The following is a 23246-nucleotide window of genomic DNA, read 5'->3' as shown; positions in this document are numbered from 1 at the left end:
CTGCCTTGACCTCTACTCTGCCAACTTTTCCCATGGGAGGCTTCCCACCCCAACATGCGTTTTTGTTTTATCACCCGATCAGGAGAACCATCAGCCCCGCTATTGCTGCCAAGTGCTGTGAGCTCTCTTTGACGCAAGTTCTCCTCTCCTGCCCCCCTCTTGCTCTAGTGGGGCTGCCATGAGGTTTTCTGACCCCATAGGCAGGAATGCAAGGCTTGGGGAGCTTTTGTTTCCCTTCCAAGTTCTCTTTGTTTCTCTGCCACAGGTGTTGCAGGGAGAGCGAGTGCCCCCGGGCTGCAGAGCCTCACCGTTTCACATCAACTTTGACGCAATGTGTGCAGCTGCTTGTCGAGCCGAATAACATCTCGGTGACGGAGCCTAGCATTGTGGTGAGTCCTAGCTTCTCCCCCACTCCTTCCTGGATTTCTAGATCTGGCAGCTACCCCTATTTAAATGGGTAAAGACCTATCATGAGTACTAAAGTCTGGACCATCCACGCCATAGTATTTCCAACATCTATGTATGCTTGTGAAAGCTGGACAGTGGAGAAAGCTGATAGGAAGAAAATCAACTCATGTGAAATGTGATGATGATGGAGAGTTCTGCAGATACCTTAGACTGCCAAAAAAGACAAGTAAATAGATCCTAGAGCAAATTGAAGCCTGAGCTCTCCCTAGAAGCCTGAACTAAACAGAATGTCAAACTTTGGACATACCATGACAAGGCATGACTCATTGGAAAAAATGATAATGCTTGGTAAAGTGGGAGGTGATAGGAAAAGAGGAAGATCACATTATAGATGGATAGACTCAGCCAAGGTAGCCACATGCTGAACCAAGCTGGGGGGAAAAACAGTTTACATTTCTGATCACTTTAGGGACAATATTTCCAGCTGCAAATCAGGAGGTATGGCCCTGACCCAGTTGCTTGCCACTTCCCCTAGTTTGCATAAAAAAGGTGTTGTTGCTTTGACACCTCTTTCTGTGGAGCCCATTCCCTCAATCCTGGCTTTGTTTTTTTGAGGGTATATAGTACCTGTGGGGCCTAAATATCCTAAAAGCACCAGATCTCTTTTGATATTGGAAGCTAAGCAGGATCAGTCCTGGTTAGTAGTTGGATGGGAGACCACTAAGAAATACCAGGTGCTGTAGGCTATATTTCAGAAGAAGGAATTGCAAAACCATCTCTGAGTATTCCCTACTGAATGCAATCCTATGAAATCCATGGGATTGCCATAAATCTAACAGATGACTTGAAGGCATGTGCACAAACATGCACATGCACACACAGTACCTGTTGTAAATTTTGAAGTGCTTGCAAAAGATTCAGGCAGCTGTGTTGATTTATATGGACATCTAGCAGTTTCCATTTCTACTTTTCCATCAAAAGCAGGACTTTTATGAAGTGAATCGTTTTTGATTGCCCATTCAAGACAAAGCTACTCAAAATAGTTTGCATGGCAATGATTATAACTCACAACAGCAGATTGTTGCTGAAAACCCTCTCCCTCCCTCCACTTCTGTAAGGATTGCAGCTAAGTACAGGGGGAAAGGTAGCAGATGAAGTTGTGTTTCCGGACGAAAAAGACCCAGGGCTTTGACTCTGCAAGCCCTGATTCCACAACATCATTGATTACCAGTTTTCTGTTTTCTGTCTTCTCCATCTTTCTTGTCACTGGCAATTGAGCCATCATGTCCTAAGGGCAGGTAAAACAAGGCAATTTGACTCCAGAGGTTTTAGTTAACACACACACACACACACACACACGTTCTAGTTTGTATGTTTGTCTGCAAACAAACCAGAAAGATAAGGAGTTGTATAAGCTTCTCTATTTAGAGTGTTTCCATCTGCAGTAGGGTACTGTGGCCTCTAGCCCTGATCAATCTCAAAAAATGACAAACAATTTTTAAATTATCACTACAGGAGTCAAAGCATTCATAAAAGAGCCCCCATAACAGCATCTGATTCATAATCAATACAGAACAGTGATAAGACGTGGGGTCTTTGGGAGCACTGCTTGCAACCTACCAGGCTCCCAGTGTGAATCCTGAAAGCCCCCCCAACAGTTCCCCAGAAGCTTGCAAGGATGGACACAGTTGGTCACTTAATGCTCTTTTGGAAGTGTGCAGCCTTTCTTATTTATTTTATTTTATTTTTTATCCTGGGACCTAAGATGGCTCACAAATAAAACCATTTCAAAGGTTTACAATCAAAATTTGAAAGACAATTAAAATCAACTAGCTAAAATTACATAAACATACACAAGTTAAAAATGTAACTTAAACACCCACCTCCCATATAATTCTTGTTGACTTTTTTTTTTAAAGTGAAAAGTGACATTGCAGTCACCATCTTGGAAAATGGGTAAGTGCAAACAACTGCGGTCCAGGAGCATGTCATAAAAATGACTCCTAAGCCCTCTAAAGTTGTCCATTTGTTCTTGGTAGAAAATGGGGGAAGGAAACTTGCAGCCCTGTGACCATAATGGGTATTATTATTATTGTTATTATTATTATTATTATTACCTCTTGATCCCTCCAAACCTAGTGCTGGTCAAAGTAGTGGTCACTCGACAGTACCAGTCCCTGAGTCATTGGCTGCAGGTCCTTTCCCACATTTCCAGGAAAGAAAGAAACAGCAGTAGCCAATGGGCACAAATATGGTCACAATCCCTGCCCCACTGGGGATAAAAAATTGCCAGCCTCCCCACATTAGATAGTCTGAGACTAGCTTTTTTCTGTCCAAAAAACAAGAGTGTGTGAGTGTACATTGCCTCTGCTAGAAGCCTCCAGGAGCAACAGTTCAGTTTTTTCAGCAGTTGCAGGGGCTTGCACTGTTTAATATCAAAAAAATAATTCAAAACCAAAATAAAATTCTCTTTTATTGCATTTGAGGCAGTCCATGGAGAGTCTGGAGCAGGGGTAGGCAACCCTTTTGAGCAGGGGACCGGGTTGCTGTCCCTCAGACAACTGGGGGGCTGAAGCCCAAAAATAAATAATTAAAAAATTAAAAAAATTAAATAAATAAATAAACCGGGACAAATGTAGGACAAAATTTTCAAATGGAGGGCACTTTTTAAATAAAAAAATTGCTGATTTTTTAAAAAATGTTAAGATAAATGCATGTTTCTGAGGCTTCTATAGACAATTGCCCAACCATGCCCCTCGCATGAGACGCCAAAGGCCCCAGCGGCAATCGGCAGCAGGACTGGGCTGGGGCCGGTCCCAAGGCCTCGCCGGGCCACATCCGGCCCGCGGGCCGCAGGTTGCCTACCCCTGGTCTGGAGCCTCTGGAGCGTTCAAAGGCAGAAAATCACATTTCAGCTTGGGTGCAGCCCCTAATTTTGGGCCATCCCATACCTAATTAGGATATTATTATTATAATTATCTATGTGTCCTACATCTATCTCTTCAACTGACCGTTGTCAAATTAGTACATGAATTATAATGAAATGTTGGAAATGCTCAGCTGTTTGGTGTGCTAATAATGACAGGCAAGGAAGATTACTTACGATTTGTCCATTTCCACAACTGTGGACCTCTTTGTAAGCTATCTTAGGAAACTAACCTAATTAGACTGAGCAGTGTGAATTGTGTTTATATGAGTTTATTTCTGTTAATTTCATCACTTTCACCAACCTTTGTTAACACTTGTTCAACCCATACTAGGATCTAATGCCCTGCTCCTCCTTTTGTCCTAAAATAGGGTCATGGCTGTGTCTGCAGAACATGGTATTGTCTAAGATTGAGCTTCATATTTTTTTAAAGTTTAATTTTGGGTGTGGGAAGTGAAGCAAGTTGCCAAAATATGCTTAAAAGGGATCAGAGGAGCATCTGGAGAGATCCCAGAAACCAGCGTATGTCCAGAATAAGATTTCTATTGGATAGTGAAAAAAGCTGCTAGGAAGAAAAGCAACTTCTTTGAAATGTGGTGCTGAGGGAGAGTTGTAGAGATACCATGGACTATGAAAAAGATGAATGAATGGGTCTTAGTGCCAGTGAAACACAAAATGACACTAGAAGTGAAGGTTACTAAACTGCAACTGTGGCACTTTGGATATATCACGAAACATGATTCATTGGAAAAGATGATAATCTTGGTAAACTGGAGTATAGTAGGATAAGGAGGAGACATCAATACAGGCAGATTGATTCAATCAAGAAAACCATGACCCTGGGTTTCAAGACCTGATTAGGCGGTTGATGATTGGGAATCTTGGAGGTCTCTCATTCATAGGGTCACCATAAGTCAAAGTTTACTTGTCAGCAAATAACAAGGACAACAAAGATTTCTAGTGAGTAGGAAGGCAGGACGTCAGTACCATACATAGCTCCCTGTGGAATAAAATCAATATTGCAAAACAATAAAATTTTGCAGAATGAATAAGATAAGCTGCGAAAACTTGTTTTTAATTTCCATAACTTCTACATGCAACATTGGCCTACTCTATGAAAGGTGCTGTGTGTATATACAGTATTTGGATTGGGTAATGTCTTTGCATGTATTGTACCATGAGATTCTTGTATATACGGCAGGATATCAATTGTTTTAATGAACAAAAATAAACAATAAAAATGGGGCCAGTTCACTCCACCCACAGAGCAACTGCTATGCTGCTGAAGTTCAGCAGCCAACTCTGAATCTCCCATTGAAACAAACAGAAGATGCTGCTTTGAAAGGGCATTAACAGTTTATTGCATTTGGGGGGGGGGGTGTTAGACCACACATGATTCACAAGTTGCTTTTTTGTTGTCCCTTTACTCACCCACCCTGTCTGTAGAGAGACACAGACAGCACACATCCCTTTCCTTCTTTCTTTTCTTTGGTGTAATATCTTGTACATACTTATTTGTCTAGTAATTTCCCTCTCTTGGACTTTGTTTCCAGCTCCATCTTACTGTCCACAATGTCCCAGACTTGACCGCTGGTGTGACTTGTTCCTTCGAGAGCCTTGGAGAAAGTGAGGGCCAGCTTCAAGTGGATGGAGGAATCCGCTGTCTTTCTCCTACCTTGAGGGATGAACCTCCTGGGGAGTACGGTGGGTGCTTGGAAGCATGGCGGAAGTGGTGTGGCATTGCATCTCTAAGCAACCTGAACTGTGGTCCCAGTTCTAATGTTGACTCTGCCATAAAATACCTTCAGATACCTTATTGGAAGTGACCCTCAGCCTTTGAGCTTCTCACTTGCTGCAATATGGGAATAACTATACCGACATAAATTATAGTATTGTATGAATCACAACCAGATACTGTTGTCCATCAGTTATTTTGAATGTTCTGGAACAGGCTTTCACAACTGTGGGTCCCCAGGTGGTGTTGGACTACAACAATAAAATATTATTATTATTATTATTATTATTATTATTATTCACAGCCAGTTGTCTTCAATAGTGGGAGTTGTAGTCCAGCACCACCTGGACACCCAAGGCTGGGAAAAGTTGCTCTGAAACACCCTCTATTTGTGCTTATTGATCTTTAAAGAGGGAGTCAGGTTTCTGGCATAAACAGCATTCCTTTGCCATTGGTTGGTGACTTTCCACCTGTGTGCTATGATCTTGGGATCATATTGTGAGGACGGGTTACCACTATTTGTTCCTCTTTCATGTTTGCAGCTGGGATGTTGAAAAAGTTGTGCATGGGGAGGAACATACAAACACACGTGTTCTTAATTCACAAGTTTATATGTCAACAAAAGACTTCAGCCTGCCTTACTGATTACGAACATAGAACCAGAGGTTGATAGTTGCAGCTGATTCAGATTAATGATAGAACAGGAACTTTCGAATACATGCTTACTGATTTTACTTCTTCTTTTCTCTCTTTCCATCCCTGGCCCCTTCATCACAATCTCAGGTGATGTTCGCACGGTGAAACTTCGGCTTCTCTCCAGGGAGACTGGTGTGGAATTTGCCAGCACAAATTTTGTCTTTTATGATTGCAGCCTTCTCCGCACGTGAGTTTTGAGAATTGTGTGTGAGGGGTACATTTCTTCTTCAATCTCCACAGCCTGTCCCAGCTGCGAGTAGCTGATGTCCCTTGCTATGATAGCTCCCAATAAAACACTTCTTTTTAATTACCAGTTAACATTTCTGTACTGCCTTTCCTCAAAGGAGATCAAGGTGATATACATGGCTCTCCTCCTCTCTAGATTATTCTCACAATAATCCTGTGAGGTAGGTTAAGATGAGAGAGAGTATGTGAATGGTTCAAGGTCACCCAGTGAGTTTCATAGTTCAGTGGAAATTGAAACCTGGATCTCTTAAGTCACAGCTAAGCCACTAAAACACTTTATTGTGCTGATTCATCTTGATCACTTCCCTGTGCCTATAATTCAGCTTGAGTTGAAATTATTCTCATGATGAACCCTCTTGAACTATATGAGGAGGACAGATCAAATGGCTAAGAATCTATGAGGCACAGATAAAATGGTATAGAGTAGTGTTTATAAGGATGAACTAGGTCACAGGAAAGCTGCATTCAAATCCCGACTCAGCTGTGAATCTCCCTTGGTAATTTGGGGTCAGTTATTGTCTCTCTCAACTTAACCTGCCTCACAATATTATTATGAGCATGAATGTATGTGTGTGGTAGATGAATGAAAGCTGCATGTGCCACACTGAGTTTTTAGGTGAAAAGGTGAAATAAAATTTTAATAAACAAAATACATATGTTGTGATTTTAGCTGGTGTCTTTCTACTTCTAGTGGGTCTCAAGAGACTTGCTTTCGTGATTACTTGAGTTGTACCGACAGCACACTTACTGCTGGACAGAGTAACATCAGCAAAAACAATAAAACCCCCCAGTGATGATCAAAATTAGAATTTACATTATAGTAATAAAGGAAAGAGTTTTTCATGTTAGTCCTAAAACTGATCTTGAGTAGTAGGCTTCTGAATGAAGGGACAACTCAATATCAAGGATGGCTGAGCATGTGGAAGTATGTTTTCCCTTTACTCAGTACACTCATACAGCTTTATGACAGGGATTTTGGTGGATGGGGGAGAGGCTCTATGAGAAGGTGTGAGTGACTGGGCAAATCTGATCCTTTGTAGGGGGATCACTTCTTTTAGAAACAAAAAACTGAAAGTGTCTTTGCAGTGAAGCTGTGCTAGCTCTGCTGCCTTGCTTTTCTTCCTCAGGGCTTTGCATGCTCCTTTCTCGTTGGTTTGTTTTTATTTTTCAAAATAGTAAATAGCATACAGTCTCTAATATCTAATTCAGAAAATGTACCTCCCCCTGCAATTCAGGGGCATGCAGGCTTACACTGTCAAGTCAGTTTGTGGCAAGGGCTTCAGTCAACATTCCCTCAGGGCTTGTCTCGGCAGCCAGCAGATGGCTTTGGCAGGACTTTGGAAGCTGATTCAATCAGTGTCTCTCTCCCTTTCCCTTCCCCTCCCTTGAGTTCCATATCCTCAAGCAGAACAATGGCAATGGGGAATAAAAAGCCAGGAAATGCTTGGGGTGGCATTTATGGGGGCTGGGGGTGCATGTTGTTTGTTTCCTCTTCTTGACTACTCTTGCGATCCTTTGCTCCATAGGTGCCTGTCTTGTGTCAGCAGCCACTACCCTTGCCATTGGTGTAAATATAGACATACTTGCACCCACAATGTTGCTAAGTGCTTCTTCCTGGAAGGGCGAGTCAACACCACTGAGGTGAGATGAGGCCTTCTAGTATATTTTGTTGTTGTTGTTAAACCACCCTTGAGTCAATCTCAGCGCATAGTGACCCTGTTGATGAGACATTTCCAAGCCTCCCTATCCTCCACTGTTCTAAATTCTTGCAGATTCATACCTATGACCTTCTTAATCTCATGGCAATCATGCCAGCCTCTGAAGAAAACCACTGGATGATTTAAGATATTCCAAACTTCCTAGATAATGAGCCAGTCAACATTTCATCCCTCTTCCATAATCACCACTAAATTTAGTCCCATGCATACACCTGATTCCCATATCCACTGCTGTCAAGGCTTGGGAAATCCAACAGGTTATGTTCTGTTGGATTGTTTGCAATTCCTTGAGGCACAATCTGATAGGTGTGAATTACTTCCTTCCCCTGCTGAACTGCCAGGGAAGGGGTGGTGGGATATGAGGGGTAAGAGGAATGGAAGTCTCCAGACATGTGGCCTGGATGCAGAAAATCCTTCTCTTGGTCTCCCAAGGACTCTGTATTTCTGCAAAACAGCAAAAAAATAGCTACCAGTCTTTTCTCCATTCTCCCTTGGCATCTGCAGAGGATGCTGGGATGCAGCAAGGGAATTGGCGTTCTGCAGCTCTATGCAAACTGGGCAATGCTTAGCATATATCTGCAATACTTTGGGATTGTGCAGAATTCATAATGTGTTGCTGACCAGTACATGCAGTGTTGAAAGCAGGAGCAATGGGAGTGTGTGGGTGGGAAAGGAATTGTTGCTTTTGGGAAGGGACAGAAGGATCTGCCAGAGAACAGCAGTTCTCCCTTTCCCCAAACACTTCATTCTCTCTGTTCTCACAGAAATGCAGTACATGAGGACTACAAACTTCATTCCAAAATAAGATGAGGATTGTTAGAACTGTCATGCTTTTCTAAAAGACATTTTGCCTCTGGCAGTAGGCAAGCACTTCAGAATTGCACCTGAACACCCTTGTGCAAAGCAAGCTGGGCGTAAATGTGTGTCCCAAAGCCAGGGAATCCCAGGCAATCAGAGAAGAGTCCGCAGGTGGCAGATCAACGGCATTGGCAGCCAATAATAGCACTAAAGTGCCTATGTGGTTTTGGGAGGGGAGCAGATCAATAGATGTGTGCGGGAGAGGCCAGGGTCTTTGCTGGTAATGGGGCCGGTTGCTTGCGATCAATCGTCTGGCCCAGGCGGCGGGATCAATAGACCTAGAGACGCCCGGGGGCTCTTTGTGGGCAGGTAATTGATAGCAGCTCCCTTGGAGGGGCCAGCATTTGGGTTGCGGTTGGAAGTGGTGGCGGCGAGAAGTGGGGAGTGGTCTGGGCCGCAGTCTTGGAAGCATTAGGATGACCTGTTAACGGTTGAGAAGGGCTGACAAAATGGGGATGCTTGGGTCTCTGTGCGTACATTCACAGTGCCAATGAAGAGCAAAGGAGCTTTGCATTTCCAGCCCCTTCCAGGCTTCTCTGTTGCATCGCCTCCTCTTTGCAGGGACTGCCTTTTGTCTTGACCCCATTGTATGAGGTCTGGAGAGGAAGCTGCACCCAGGGCTTGATTGTTCCCCTGGTCAGGACCACATTTCCTCTATTGCTTCCCAGCGTCACGGCCACCCCGCCTCCTTGCTCTCCGCCATGTAAACAGAGCAGGCTGGCCCAGCACGCCTCCCCCCAACCTTTCCTTTGGTACCAAGGAGCAATTAACCAGGCTCTGGTATCCATGGCAACTCCTGAGTACCCAGAAGACTCTTTCATCTCCATCTCTCTCTCTACTCTAGGCAAGAGAAGATGCTGAGAGCAAGGCACTTGGGTTTTTCTCCCCTGTTTCAGGATGGGGCCCTTTTGGGGTGGGAAAGGTCATGGGGCTTTGCTGTGGGGACAGAAAGAGCCCTAGTTCCCTGGAGAGGGTGGGAAGAGAGGAGCTCATAGCCTCTTCCTAGGACTGAAAACCATGGCTATCTTTCGTGTAAAGAATCTCTGGAATATGCTGTAACCAAAGTCGGTGAAAGGGCTTTTCTTCTGAGCAAGCATTTTCCTCATACTATTTTTGAAGGTACTACTTAGCATAAATCAGAAGTCCGAACTTAAATCTCTTCTGCTTTTGGTTTAGTACAGCCAGTACTAGAGAGCCGGCATGGTGTAGTGGTTTGAGTGTTGGACTAGGACTCTGGAGATCAGGGTTCGAATCCTGGCTGGGCCATGAAACCCACTCGGTGACCTTGGGCAAGCAAGTCACACTCTCTCAGCTTTGGAGGAAGGCAAAAGCAAACCCCTTCTGAATAAAGCTTGCCAAGAAAACCCTATGATAGTTTAGCCTTAGGTCAGATACAACTTGAAGGCACAAAATAGCTAGCACTAATCACATTCTCTCAGCCTTGGGGAAGGCAATGACAAACCCTATTTGAACAAACCTTTGCAAGAAAACCCCATGATAGGTTTGCCTTAGGGTTGTCAGAGACAACTTGAAGATACATAATAGCAACATTCAGTAATCATGAATGAAAAGGGAAGGAGAGGAAGGCTATGGATGTTCCCAACCTGTTGTTGTTATTGTTTCAGTGTCTTTATTAGCTGTCTCAAGTTACATGCTCTCAGCCTCAGGGGAAAGCAATGAGGAAACTCCCCTCTGAAGAAACTTGCCATGAAAGGGTCGTCATAAGTTAGAAATGACTTGAAGGCACACAACAACAACTGCCAGTATTGTGGGGCCAAAAGGAATTTTCAGTGCCCTGTGTGTTGCGATGCTTTGAATCTCTTCCTTTTCTTCTAGGGCTGCCCAGAGCTGCTCCCTGGTGGGGAGATCTTAATACCAGTGGGAGTGTTGCAACCCATTACCCTGCGTGCCAAAAACCTTCCACAGCCTCAATCAGGCCAGAAGAACTATGAATGTGTTTTGGGTATTCAAGGTCGCCAACAACGGGTGCCAGCAGTGCGCTTCAACTCAAGCAGTGTACAGTGCCAGAATACCTCGGTGAGAAGCCATTTTTTATGTCTGCATTTTTAAATACCTCTTCTGCCTTGCTCCTGGAATTCTGAAATCACAAGGATTAGAAACATATTGAAAAAAGAACACATTTTCCTTAGTTTGGTAGAGCTGTTACCAGATATTCTTCCTTGGGGTTCATCTTTTCTATGTACACATGTAAGATGGCTTCATGCATGTCTTCTGCAATGTGTACATGTGTTCATTTGTGCACTTGTGTGTCTGTTGTTTAAGGGCCTGGAGCCCACACATGAGAGCCTATCTTAGCCCATTGCATGATGGGTTGAAATACTGGATTCAGATCTTAAGAGGTTTGACTTAGTTGAATAGCCCCTAGTTGGTTGCCTTTTCTCAGCCTGACTATCTATAAAATGGAATAGTGATTTAACTGACAGTACTCTTGAAATATTGAATTATCTAAGAAGCACTCTGTACATTGAGCAGTAAATTACAAGTTGATACTTCCCACCCCCCAATTTGATACCCCCCTTTGAGCTGCCTTTTAAGTGCTATATATCTATTTGCCAATTACAACATGCTTTAAAATGCAAAATAATAAAAACTGAATAATATTTGTTACACAAATGTCAAATTAATAAATTAAAACTGACAGCAGATACATAAGGTACCAAGCAGCATATTCAACATAAACTGAATGTAGATTGAAAAGAATAAGTTACTAAAATACTCAACGGTGAGGCACAAAGCATAAGCCATATTTACTTCTCATGGGGAGAATATTCTAATGCTACTCTGTTGTACTATTTTTACAGCCAATTCCTGGCCATAGTAATGTTCTCTTTTTGATATTTGCTAGTCTTGTGGTTCTTATGGGTGGACAGAGGTGAAGTCTTCACATGTTGATTTGAAAATTTTGTCAGGTTCGTAGGGTTAAAGCTGATCCTTCAAATAACATGACTTCAACCATTTGGTTGGTGTTTTAGAAGGCAGCACAAGCACCTTAAACTTAAACAAATAGATAATGAAAGCAAAAGGCACAGAATTGTCAGGACTGAACAAACACATGTGCGTTCAGTAAAGTACCAAAGAAATTCCATGCTAGCTATGGGAAGTTCCAACTGGGTGTCTCCAAATGGGAACACATTGGAAGATGCATGATGTGGTAATGAAATACAATGAAATTCTAATCTTGCAGTCTGAGTCTCCCTTACCCAGAATTTCAAAATCTGAACCGCTCCAAAAACCAAACTTTTTATCACGGGTGGCTGAGATAGTGACACCTTTGCTTTCTGATGATTCAGTGTACACAAAGATTATTGCATGAACAAAATTATTAAAACTCTTGTGTATAAAATTACCTTCAGGCTATCTGCATAAGGTGTATATGAAACATAAATGAACTTTGTATTTAGACTTGGTTCCCATTTCCATGTTTTCTCATTATTTATGTATATATGCAAATATAGGTGTTGCAAAAAATAATAAGAATGAAAACCTGAAATCCAAAACACTTCTGGTCCCAGGCATTTTTAGATAAGAGATATTTACCCTGTATGCGATTAAAATTCACTAGGAAAGGCTGTAACTCTGGCATAGAGAATGTATTTTGCACACATACAGTCCCAGTTTCAATCCCTGGCAAAGCAAGGGGTGTGTGGACCTGTTAAGTCGCATGAGGAGCAAATGTAGCCCCTTAACCTCTCTTGCCAATGAGTATATGCCACAATGGCTATGTCAGTCAAATATACTATCTCTAGTTACTAGAGAAGTGTGTTTCTGTTTATTCCAGTTGCTGGGGAACACAAATGGGAAGGTAAGGTACACTCATATCCTCCTTGTAAGCTTCTCCTTGGTTGGTCACTCTGTTGACACAGTGATGAACCACATGTGCCTTTGATTTAATCTTATAAGACTTTTCATTCTTATTACTTTGTGTGACTATCTAAGGAAGAAATATTTGAGATTATGGGGGAGAATTTTTTCCCCACCAAACACATCAGTTTTCTGTAAAGCAACAGTGATAGCGTGTAGTTGGAGGAGGGCTTTTTGCAGTGTTAAGAGCTGGCAGAGACTGCAAACAAATAGGCAACTCTTATAATACTTTCATATAGATAATAACACTGTTCATAGTTTTTGTCAACCCCTCTGGAAAGGGGTGCCATTTGGAAGAAGTTCAGAAAGAACAGCTAATGGGGTAGAAGAGGTTAAAGTGCTATTTCTTCAAGAAAAGTCCAAAGGGAATCCATAAAAGAGCTTAATAAATCTTAGCTATAAAGAGATTTTCGGTGTTCTTCTGTGTTGTTAGGACTCAGGATCAGCCAGTGAAACTGGGTGTGGAGGGAGAGGGGAATTCTTCTCCCTGCACCATCCCCCTTGTAATTCCATGTCATTCATTGATACTGATAAGCAAAATACCGAGAACAAGCAAAATGAAGTAATACTTTGCATAATGTATGAATTAATTCCTGTAATTCAGTGCCATAAGATGATGTGATGGTGCCATTGGCTTAGATGATTTGAAAGAAGGAATTACTTACCCTCTGTGTTTATGCATCACTACTAGTCATGGGATGGAGTGGGCAGGCGTTTTCAGGCTGCACATTTTGGATGTCAAGAATGGACAACAAATGGTTAGTTAATTATGGTGTATCTTTACTGCCAGGGATGGGGAGAGATGCTTGTGGGAGATTCTGCCCCATGTGATGAATAATTTGGCTGGTTTTGGGTACTCTTCTCCTTGACTTGTGCAATGGCTAGCTGCTTTGCTTCAGATAGCTGGCCCTGCTAATCCAGCACGGCTTTTGTCTCATAAGTGCTGGAAGAAGAGAAAAGAAATGGGAGGAGGAAGGAAAAAGTGTTGGCTTCTATGGTGCGCTTGAGAATTGCCAGAGACATTTGGCCAGCCACTTTTGGCAATGGAGTCCTGATACTGGGGTGGGTCACGGCTTGATCCGGCAAAGCGGTTTTTGTGTTGTAACACCTGGGAACAGTGAGTCTAATGCTAAAGGATTAATATTAAAAGAATCTTTATTAAGAGTGAAGAGCAGGGCATAGGTTCAACTTCTTAAATTCCTTAGCTTTTATATAACTCATGGTTCTGGTTCAGCCTGGGCCAAACCTTCCAGTATCAGTTCTGTATCCTAATCCAAGCTGAGTTGCATTTATGCAAGGTTTTCACTAGATCCTTCATTGAGGCTGCCCTCTGCTGCTCAAGCCTCTTATCGCACTCTGTGACCCATCTCTATGCTTTGTAACACTTCCATGCTGCAAAGAATGTCACAGGTATTCAAGCTGCGATGTCTACCGCTTCTAGACATTGGGGCAAATTGTCCAGGGCAGTGGTTCCCAAGCTTTGGTCCTCCATTTGTTTTGGACTTCAGATCCCAGAAGCCAACATTCAGGAATGATGGGAGCTGAAATCCAAAACATCTGGATGACCAAATGTCTGGAACTATCAGTCCAGGATGAAGCAATGCCATTGTTTCATTCCTATTGCTTTGCCTTAGTGTATGGCTACTCTTTCCTTTCCAGCTGCCAGAGTTACTTCCTCTAGAACAGTGATTCCTAAAACTTTGCTCCTTTGGCCGCCAGTGAGAAATTTTGGGAGCTGAAATCCAAAACATCTAGAGGACCAAAGTATGGAAATCACTGCTCTAGAATTTTCCCTATCCAGACTACTCTTATTGCCTATAGCTAAAAGCTGTGTCGATTCATGGGTAAGCAGCTACCATTCAGTCCTTTCTCCTGGATCGCTGCTCAGTGTTGGCTTCCATTAACAAACCAGATAGGATGAGGCTGCCTGGATTAACCTGTCTCAACAGTGGTCTCCTTGGTTCTCATTCCAGTGCCAACACAGATTCAGCAGGCTGCTGTAATCTAGGATTCATTAACCTTTTGGGGGCCCATGGGCAAACTGGGAATTTTTAAGTTGTCTCATGGGTCACCAACAAAATGCCTGTCATGGTAGATGTGGCCAGTTATAAAGCATCCATTTCCTGGCAAGATGAATCTGAAATTTGCCCAAGCATCTGGGCACAAGACAGAGGTGGAGATGGGTGTGAGTTCCAAAACACCCCGGTCTCAGCACCAACCGCCATTTTACAGAAAGCACATATGGCCTAGAGTCATACTTGGAAATAAAGATAGTGCAGGAGGTTAGTGCATTATTTTACAGCATGCCAGTCTCCCTGGATATTTTTTTTAATCTAAAAAAATGGAAGGAAGGGACAGAAAGCCAGGTGGGTGCCAATAATAAATAATAATAATAATAATAAAATTTTTATTTATATGCCGCCCTTCCTACGATCAGGGCGGCTTACATCAAATTAAAACACAGTGTACAAACAGATTAAAATCCACAACAATAAAATCAAAACAAACAGGCAAAAAGCCCCATAGCCCAACCTCTTGGCCACGGAAGAGGAGGGAGGCCCACAGGATTTTTATTCGGGGAATGCCTGTTGGAATAGGAAGGTTTTAAGGTCCTTCCTAAATTGGGCCAGGGTGGTAGACGAGCGGAGCTCTGTGGGCAGCGCATTCCAAAGGGCTGGGGCAGCTATGGAAAATGTCCTCCGTGAAGTGGAGGTTAACCTAGCCCCAGGCACCTTCAGTAGCTGCTGCCCAGACGTTCTGAGGGTGCGAGGCGGAATGTATGGGGAGAGGCGGTCCATTAGGTATCCTGGGCCCAAGCCATTTAGGGCTTTATAGGTAATTACCAACACCTTATATTGAGCTCGGAAGCGGATGGGCAGCCAATGGAGATCTTTTAAAACCGGTGTTATATGGCTGGTCCTGGGAGCACCAGTGACCAGCCGGGCTGCCATATTCTGCACCATTTGCAGCTTCCGAGTTTGGTATAAGGGTTGCCCCATGTAGAGTACATTGCAGAAATCCAGTCTTGAAGTTACCAGAGCATGTACAACAGTTTCTAGGTCCCTCTGGGCCAGGTATGGGCGCAGCTGGCGAATCAGCCGAAGCTGATAACAGGTGCTCTTGACCGTCGCATTCACCTGAGCAGTCAGATGAAGCGACGAGTCAAGAAGCACCCCCAGACTGCGCACGGAGTCCTTCACAGGGAGCGTGACCCCGTTCAGCTATTTTTCATAGCTGCCCCACGCTTCACAGGGAGCGTGACCCCGTTCAGGACAGGTGGAACCACCGCCATTCCTGGACCAGGAGAACCTATCACTAGTACCTCCGTTTTCTCTGGATTCAATTTGAGTCGGTTTTCCCTCATCCAGCCCATTACTGACTCTAGACAGGCCACGAGAGGAGAGACGCCATCCCCAGTCACTGCATCAGTCGGAGACATAGAGAAAATGATTTGGGTGTCATCAGCGTACTGATAACCCCGCGCCCCATGTCTCCGGATGATCTCTCCCAGCGGTTTCATGTAAATGTTAAATAGCATGGGAGACAGAATGGCTCCTTGAGGGACCCCGGTTTTAAGGGGTCTCTCATCAGAGCACACGTCTCCCAGCTGCACCATCTGGGACCTCCCGGAGAGGTAGGAGCGGAACCACTGGAGCGCAGTGCCCCCGATCCCCACCTCTGCCAGGCGTCCCAGAAGGATACCATGGTCTATGGTATCGAAAGCCGCTGAGATGTCCAAGAGCACCAACAGGGACACGCTTCCCCCGTCGATGCTCAGACGGAGATCATCGACCAGGGCGACCATGGCTGTCTCAACCCCGTAACCCGCCCGGAAGCCAGTTTGAAATGGGTCCAGATAATCCGTTTCATCCAAGACCGCCTGAAGCTGGATTGCAACCGCCCTCTCGATCACCTTTCCCAAAAATGGTAGCAGCGAAACAGGCCGATAATTATTATGAACCAGGGGGTCGAGGGAGGGCTTTTTTAGGATCGGTTTTACAATGGCCAATTTAAGATCCGATGGAAATAGCCCATCCCTCAGAGATGTATTAATTATCCGGCGCAACAACAAGGTTACAGCCGGCCCCCCCTGGGCCGCTAACCATGAGGGACAGGGATCAAGAGAGCAGGTCGTTTTCCGAACACTTCCGAGGATCTTGTCCACATCCTCGGTACTCACCAACTCAAACTGATCCAGTTTAACATAGTCCACGGAGGCTCTGGACACTTCTACCCTAGGTTCTGCTAAAATGTCGGCGTTCAGATCTTCGCTTATACGAGAGGTTTTATCCGCAAAAAAGTCGTTAAACAGGTCACAGCAGGCCTTAGAAGGTTCAAGGATCTGGTTCAGGGCGGGAGGGAGCTGAGTTAGCTCTCTGACCACCCTGAACAACTCTGCCGGACGCGACTCAGCGGACGCAATACGAGCACCATAGAACGAGTTCTTTGTTGCTCGTATTGCCTCTCCGTAGTCCTCTAACAGTTGGTCTAGGAGAGTCTTGTCGTCTAAGTGAAGGTGTTTCCGCCAACGGTTCTCTAGCCGTCGCTAGAGGTATCCATGGCTTGGAATAGAGGTATCCATGGCTTGGAAACATTCAAAAATATATAAATTCCAAAAAGCAAACTTTGATTTTGCCATTTTATATAAGGGATGCTATTTTATGACCTTATTGTATATAATGGGACTTGAGCATCCACGGATTTTGATATCCATAGAGTTTCCTGAAACCAAGCATGTACTGCCCACTCCGTTTTCAGGTTCCCTGGACAAGACAAAAGATCCTGTCAGTGTTCTGCCCATTGTCCTACTGCTTAATTGTTTGTTTCCCTGGGTTGGTAGAGATGGTCTCAGGAGGAAACAGGAGACATGTCTGAAGGTGATGAATGGATAAATGATTTACTTGTGTGTTTTGACCTGTGCAGTACATAATCTCAAAAGCCTTTTTCGGGAGCTGTTGGAAATTTAATGTCAGAAAATTCTGGATCTAAAACTCTCATATCATTTATTGTGCACAAAGAAAATGGTATGAGATGCTCCAGAAATGTTTGAAGTTAAATTTCAAACAGCCTGTGAAGAAAGCATTTGAGAACACATACAGGGTGCTGTGCTTTTTATTAATATATCACTCATCCATTCAGCACCTTGAGATGTGCCTCCTGTTTTCTGCTGATTATATTATATGTCCCCCCCCCTGCACCCAGTATTTCTTTCCTTTGTTTTTCTTTACTAATGATAGCCATGGGCTAGCTATCTCTGGACCTTCAGACTTTGGGTGGTGAGGGAATACCACATCTGTGCTGAGGCATCCTTGTTTACAGCACTTAGGGTTGCCATAAGTCAGGACCTCCAAACTTGGACAAATGTAGGACAAATGCAGGACAACATTTTCAAACATAGGACACATTTTTAAAAATGGAGGACACACAAAAAATTGAGGCTTTTTTAGAAATGTTAATATAAATGCATGTTTCTTAGGCATGATCAAAATGGAAGACATTTTGACATTATTCCTAGACAGATCGCAGAAATGTACTTCCCTTTCTGGCCACCCCCCTCTCCCCATTCCAAACAGCACATTTGGGCATTGAACATGGCTTTATTTTAACATTGCCTCTTGCATATTTCAGAGGCTTATTCCACAACCAAACCCTTTGGGTTTAACACTGAACATGGGTTAACATGGCTATGCATATAGAACATGGTTAAACAAAAAGCGGATTTGCCCTCGGTTTCAGGTGTCTCACCAAGTATACTTCCCAGAAGTGTGTACTTGGTCAAGGGACTGGTTTTTCTTCATTTTGACTTGTTTTGTCTGTATTCCACCCCACTAAATAAAGGAGACATGAAATGGAGTTAATGGGTACAAGTTGTTAAACAAAAAAGTCTTGTGAGACTCTGTAGGCAAGAGGTGCACCATCTTAAGAACTGCATTAAGCAAACTTAGGCTGCTGCCACACTGCTTTCACTCTCATCACTCCATCCTATGGAATCCTGGGATTTGTAGTTTGTTGTGGTGCCAGGGCTGGGCTTTGAAATCTCAGGCATAAGAGAGGCAAAAGGCTTGGGCTGCATCTACACTGGAGAAATAATCTGGTTTGAGACCACTTTAACTGTCTTGGCTGAATGCTATGGAATTCTGGGAATGGTGGTTTGTTCCAGCACCACAGCAGAATGGCAGTTAACCCCTGGAAACCTCTCTGACCAAGGTGACCAATGCCCTCACCCCAAAATGTAGGGCACCCAAGCAAAAAAATGTAGGACATGGCCAAAAATAAAAGCTAAAAACACCCATGTAATTACAAATCCATGCTTCTTAGCCATGATCCAAATGGAGGACATTTTGAAATTTGACAGAAGAGGGCATATCCTGGAAAAGGAGGAGGATGCCTGGTCACCTTGTCTCTAATCCAAAATACACTGCAGAAATAAAACATAGCTGGACTGAAATGCCCAGAGTTCCTCACCAAAGCTGCATCCATACTGAGGAAATAATCCAGTTCGAGCGTGAGTTAACTGTCCTGGGTTAGTGCTGGAGAATGCTGGGAATTGTAGTATACTGTGGCCCCAGAGCTATCTCTGACAGGGAGTCCCATAACCCTCCAAATGTAGTTGAACTGCAGTGCCCAGCATTCCACCCCAGGTGCATCCACACTGAGGAAATGGTCCAGTTTGAGACTGCTCAGTGCTGGAGAATCCTGGGAATTGTAGTCTATTGTGGCCTCAGAGCCATCACTGACAAAGAAGTCTCAATGTCTCCCAAACACTAGCATTCCCAGGATTCCCTAGCATTGAGTTAAAGCAGTCTCAAAGTGGGTTATTATTCCTGCAGTGTGTGTGAGAGATATAAAAGCTAGGGACTGGATTCATTTGGAGGATCTCTGTGTCCAAAACACACTGCTTGGACTGCCAGGGCTCAGTGCTATGGAATCCTGGGAATTGTAGTTTATTGTGGCACCAGAGCTCTCTGACAGAGAAGGCCAAATGCCTCACAGACACCAGAATTCCAGAGCATTGAGCTTTGGCAGTTAAAGGAGTCTCAAAGTGCAGGGGGGGGGGGGAGAAAAGCCAGGGAGTGTGAATGAGAAGCTCATCTTGGCTGTGGGGCTACTCTGAGAGGAGGAGGAGGAAGGGAGCCAAGGGAAGTGGCCAGGACCATCCGGAGGAGCCCCTGCTTTTCCTCATCATCGCAGCCTTCTCACTGCTGGGAAGAGGCTCTGCCCCCAGGCAACGCCTCCTCTGTGGACCATTCAGCCTCCTTTTGTCAAGAGAGCTCTGGTGCCACAAGAAACTACAATTCCCAGAATCCCATAGCACTGAGCCATGGATGTTTAAGGGGGGGGTCAAACTATTTCTGCAGCCTTTTGCTACCCCAAAGCCCTTCCTATTTACAAGCAAGGCAGAATCTCTTCCTTCCAAGCCATTGAAAACCAACCCAAGTCGAGGGCTGATTGCTTCTTTCCCATTGGTCAGCTTCAGGAGAAATTTGCATATTACAAGTAAAGGTGTTTAGGGCCTCAAAAACAATCCTGTGATAAAGAATTACAAGAATACTGATGCGGTAGACATTTAAAGGATGAGGCATTTAGACTCCCAGTGAAACATGAATGATTTATGGCCTTTTTTTCTTTTCTCACTGTAACCTGGAAAGTAAGGCCTCTTGCAAGACATATATACCAACGTGGGCGGGCAAAAGCTCTGAGTGGCAGATGTCCTGAAGACCTGCTCTCTAGGCTACGCCAGTGCGCCAGGCGGGGAGAGTGACGCACAACCACGCAGGACGGCGGGGAGGAGGCAGGGAAGGCCGAACCGGGGTCTAAGGGGCCAAACTGGACCAGGACCGGGAGGGCCCCCCCAAAAGCGGGTTTGTCACAGGGGCCGCCGGGTTATGGCATCCCTAACAGCACTTAAAGACTTGATTTAGAACAACTACATTGAGAACAACGAGGCCCTTCTATATTCTTTTTTATAATCCATGACAGGTGATCATGGAGGTACAAGGTGCAATTTGTTAAATTCACTTTTGGCATGGATGGATCACACGTTTGTGAAGTTAGGCTTCTAATGGATTTAATGCTTTGTAGGGGTGGGAAAATAAGGGAGATGGATCAAAACTTAAGTAGATTGTGACAGCTAAAGTTGTTTCTTGACAGCCGTCAAGTTGAGTCAGTTTTCTTGAAGTCCAGTTTGGTCTCTGGAAGCTGGAGATGACCCGGGCAGCTCCACTGGTTAAAGCTGGGTTGGGGAGAACTCTACAAGTTTTGGACCACAGTTCCCAAAAGCCCAAGCCAGTATGGTCAGTGGTAAGAGATTGTGGTAGCATTTGCTCCAAACATCTGGAAGACTAACAGATCCTCATCTCTGGATATAAGATCCATCAACTACTTGATATACTGGAGACATTGGGGTTTATTACCAGCAGCAAGAGTGTTGGATTAGAATGCAAGAGGAGAAGAACTTGAAATGAGTCTGTGCAAGCGTAGATTAGAGCTCTTCTTGGACCCTATTTTGTAGCAGTGATGGCAGCAAACAGAAATGACTTTTCTGCCACTGTTGCATCTGTGCTGAGCCCTCCAACGGAGCTCTTTTGAGTGGTGAGAAATCTGCTGCGTGTAGGTCCCCAGGGCAACTGTAATGAACCATTGGTAGCCTGTTGCAATTTCTTTGCCAAGCACTTTGACAATAAAAATGAAAATCATCCTCATCCGCTCTGACTTAGATGCTACTTTGGATTCAGTTTACAAATAGCAGATGTTGGGCTTTTAGATTTGAACTTTGTGCATAAATGTGATGATGCATTTTAATCCCTAACCATTTGAAGATAATATTTTGTATGCATCTGTGGAAAAAGAATGAATGTGTTGCATGTGTGTTTTCCTTTTGATTACTCTCCCATCGGATTGCTTCTGTGAGGTTTGGCATTTTCTCCTGGTGACTTCTGTTTCTGCTAATTTTGGTATTTGGCAGGAGTCTCCCTCACTTCTGCACATTTTGTTGTAGTGAGGTTAGAGGCTGTCATTTTTTCTTAGGTTTTACAGTCTTCTTCACAGTGAGTCATAACGTTGCTGCTGTAGCTGCTGATCTAGCATTTCAGTCTGAGAAATGACGATCAAACTGAGAGGGTTTATATATGTGTTCTGCATTTGGGGTTAGGTTTTTGATCCCATGGCACTTTGCTGTGAAGGGAATATGGGCTGATTTAGTGCCAAGTGTTGAGTGTTGGTGGGAAACTGGCTCATATCTGGCAGACCGCCACTTCTGTTGGTTTTTTTGTACATGTTGATAGATAATTATAAGGGAAGAGTTTTGATCAGAATAATCATCCAATAGAATCTAGTACCAGATCGTGTCTCCACTGCGATGTTGAAGCATTTATGAAATGTTTCAGGTGGATTTTTGAAACCAGCTTGATAGAGCTGAGTCAGTATTTCTCAGATATGTTTTCTGAGGATAAAAAATTATCTCACCTTCCTAGGGAAAAAAAAAGATCACTTTACAGATTTTTTCACTGAATATTTTCCGCCACTGTCTGTAGCAGCTGCCATTCTATGCGACCGAAGTAGCCTGTAATCATATTAATTCTGGGTCATTGTGCAGAATGCAAAAAGGAGACCAGGCTGCCAGTATAGCAACAGCATCAACAGCAAAACAAAAGAAGCTGTGTTACGATCATTGCTAATAGTGGCACCATTTCCAAGAAAGAGAGAGCCCATCCAACCCTCAATAAATTTAGTGAAATAGTCCGTCATCATCCTCAGTTTATTTATTTATTTATTCATTCATTCATTTATTTTATTGAATTTATATCCCACTTGTCACCCAAGATGGGAAGATACTTGGAGCTGAAAGTAATTTTTAAAAGATTAAGCTTAAAACATTACAAAAGATACAAAAAAGTTTACAGAAGTTGGAAAAGTATTAAACAATAACATTATTTTTTAAAATACAATAAAACAGTTAAAATGCCATTAAAGACAGTAAAATACATTAAAAACATAATTAAAACATATTTCCTTTCCCCTTTTTTTCTTTTCACTAGGGGTTGTGGGGCATTGTTGCAATGTTTAGGGGCCAGAAAAATGGCCATGGGGTGTGCTGCATGTTGCTCACCTCTGCTGTATATGGAAGTGTGCTCACACTTTTGGATAATCCATGCTCTGCATTGACAAATGATGTCTTGTGTGAATTATAGTTCATACATATAATTTGTTCACAGTAATGTCCCTCTTTTTTCATGAGTTTGGCAAATCATCATATGGCCAACTTCCACAGGACATCATTCCATCCAAAAGACATTACTGTGGGCCCAAGTGTCTGAATTTGCCACAGTTTTCAAAGCTTTTCCAGGTCATGGTGACTTAGGAATCAGATGCATCAATACACCAGTCCCACACACCAAAAGCTCTAAAGATGGAAGGACTCTTTGCCTGCCAATTTGACTATGTAAATCTACAATTAATTGCAGCAGACTGAGAGCCATCTTTCTTCCATCCCTATACAGTCGGTCCTCCGTATCTACGGATTCTACGTCCATGGACTCAACCATCCACAGCTTGATTTTATATATATATATATATATATATATATATATATATATATATACTTGTATTTAATGGGACTTAAGGATCCATGTATTTTGATATCCATGGGGGGTCCTGGAACCAAACCTGAGTGAGGCTGTGGAAGAGCCAGCATGGGTGCCTTTCCTCCTCCTCCACTTCATGCATGAATTGCCATAATGTGTGGTGTGACTTGTTGGCTTGAACTAACAGGCCTTTT

General features: G+C 43.6%; 1 protein-coding gene across 4 annotated transcripts in view; it reads left to right on the top strand.

Annotated features, from left to right (window-relative positions):
• Positions 1-23246, top strand: part of PLXNA3 (plexin A3) — an 87530-nt gene that overhangs the window by 23648 nt on the left and 40636 nt on the right. For all 4 annotated transcript variants that reach the window (XM_042452355.1, XM_042452353.1, XM_042452351.1 and 1 more), the window contains 5 exons: positions 266-389; positions 4888-5038; positions 5853-5952; positions 7538-7652; positions 10424-10624. In XM_042452355.1, coding sequence (XP_042308289.1) covers positions 266-389; positions 4888-5038; positions 5853-5952; positions 7538-7652; positions 10424-10624 — 691 coding nt within the window. The remainder of the gene's footprint in view (positions 1-265; positions 390-4887; positions 5039-5852; positions 5953-7537; positions 7653-10423; positions 10625-23246) is intronic.

Source organism: Sceloporus undulatus, chromosome 2 (genome assembly GCF_019175285.1).
Source record: "Sceloporus undulatus isolate JIND9_A2432 ecotype Alabama chromosome 2, SceUnd_v1.1, whole genome shotgun sequence".
Taxonomy (NCBI): Eukaryota; Metazoa; Chordata; class Lepidosauria; order Squamata; family Phrynosomatidae; genus Sceloporus; species Sceloporus undulatus.
The sequence above is the reverse complement of the archived record's forward strand: the minus strand, read 5'-3'. Positions and strand labels throughout refer to the sequence as shown.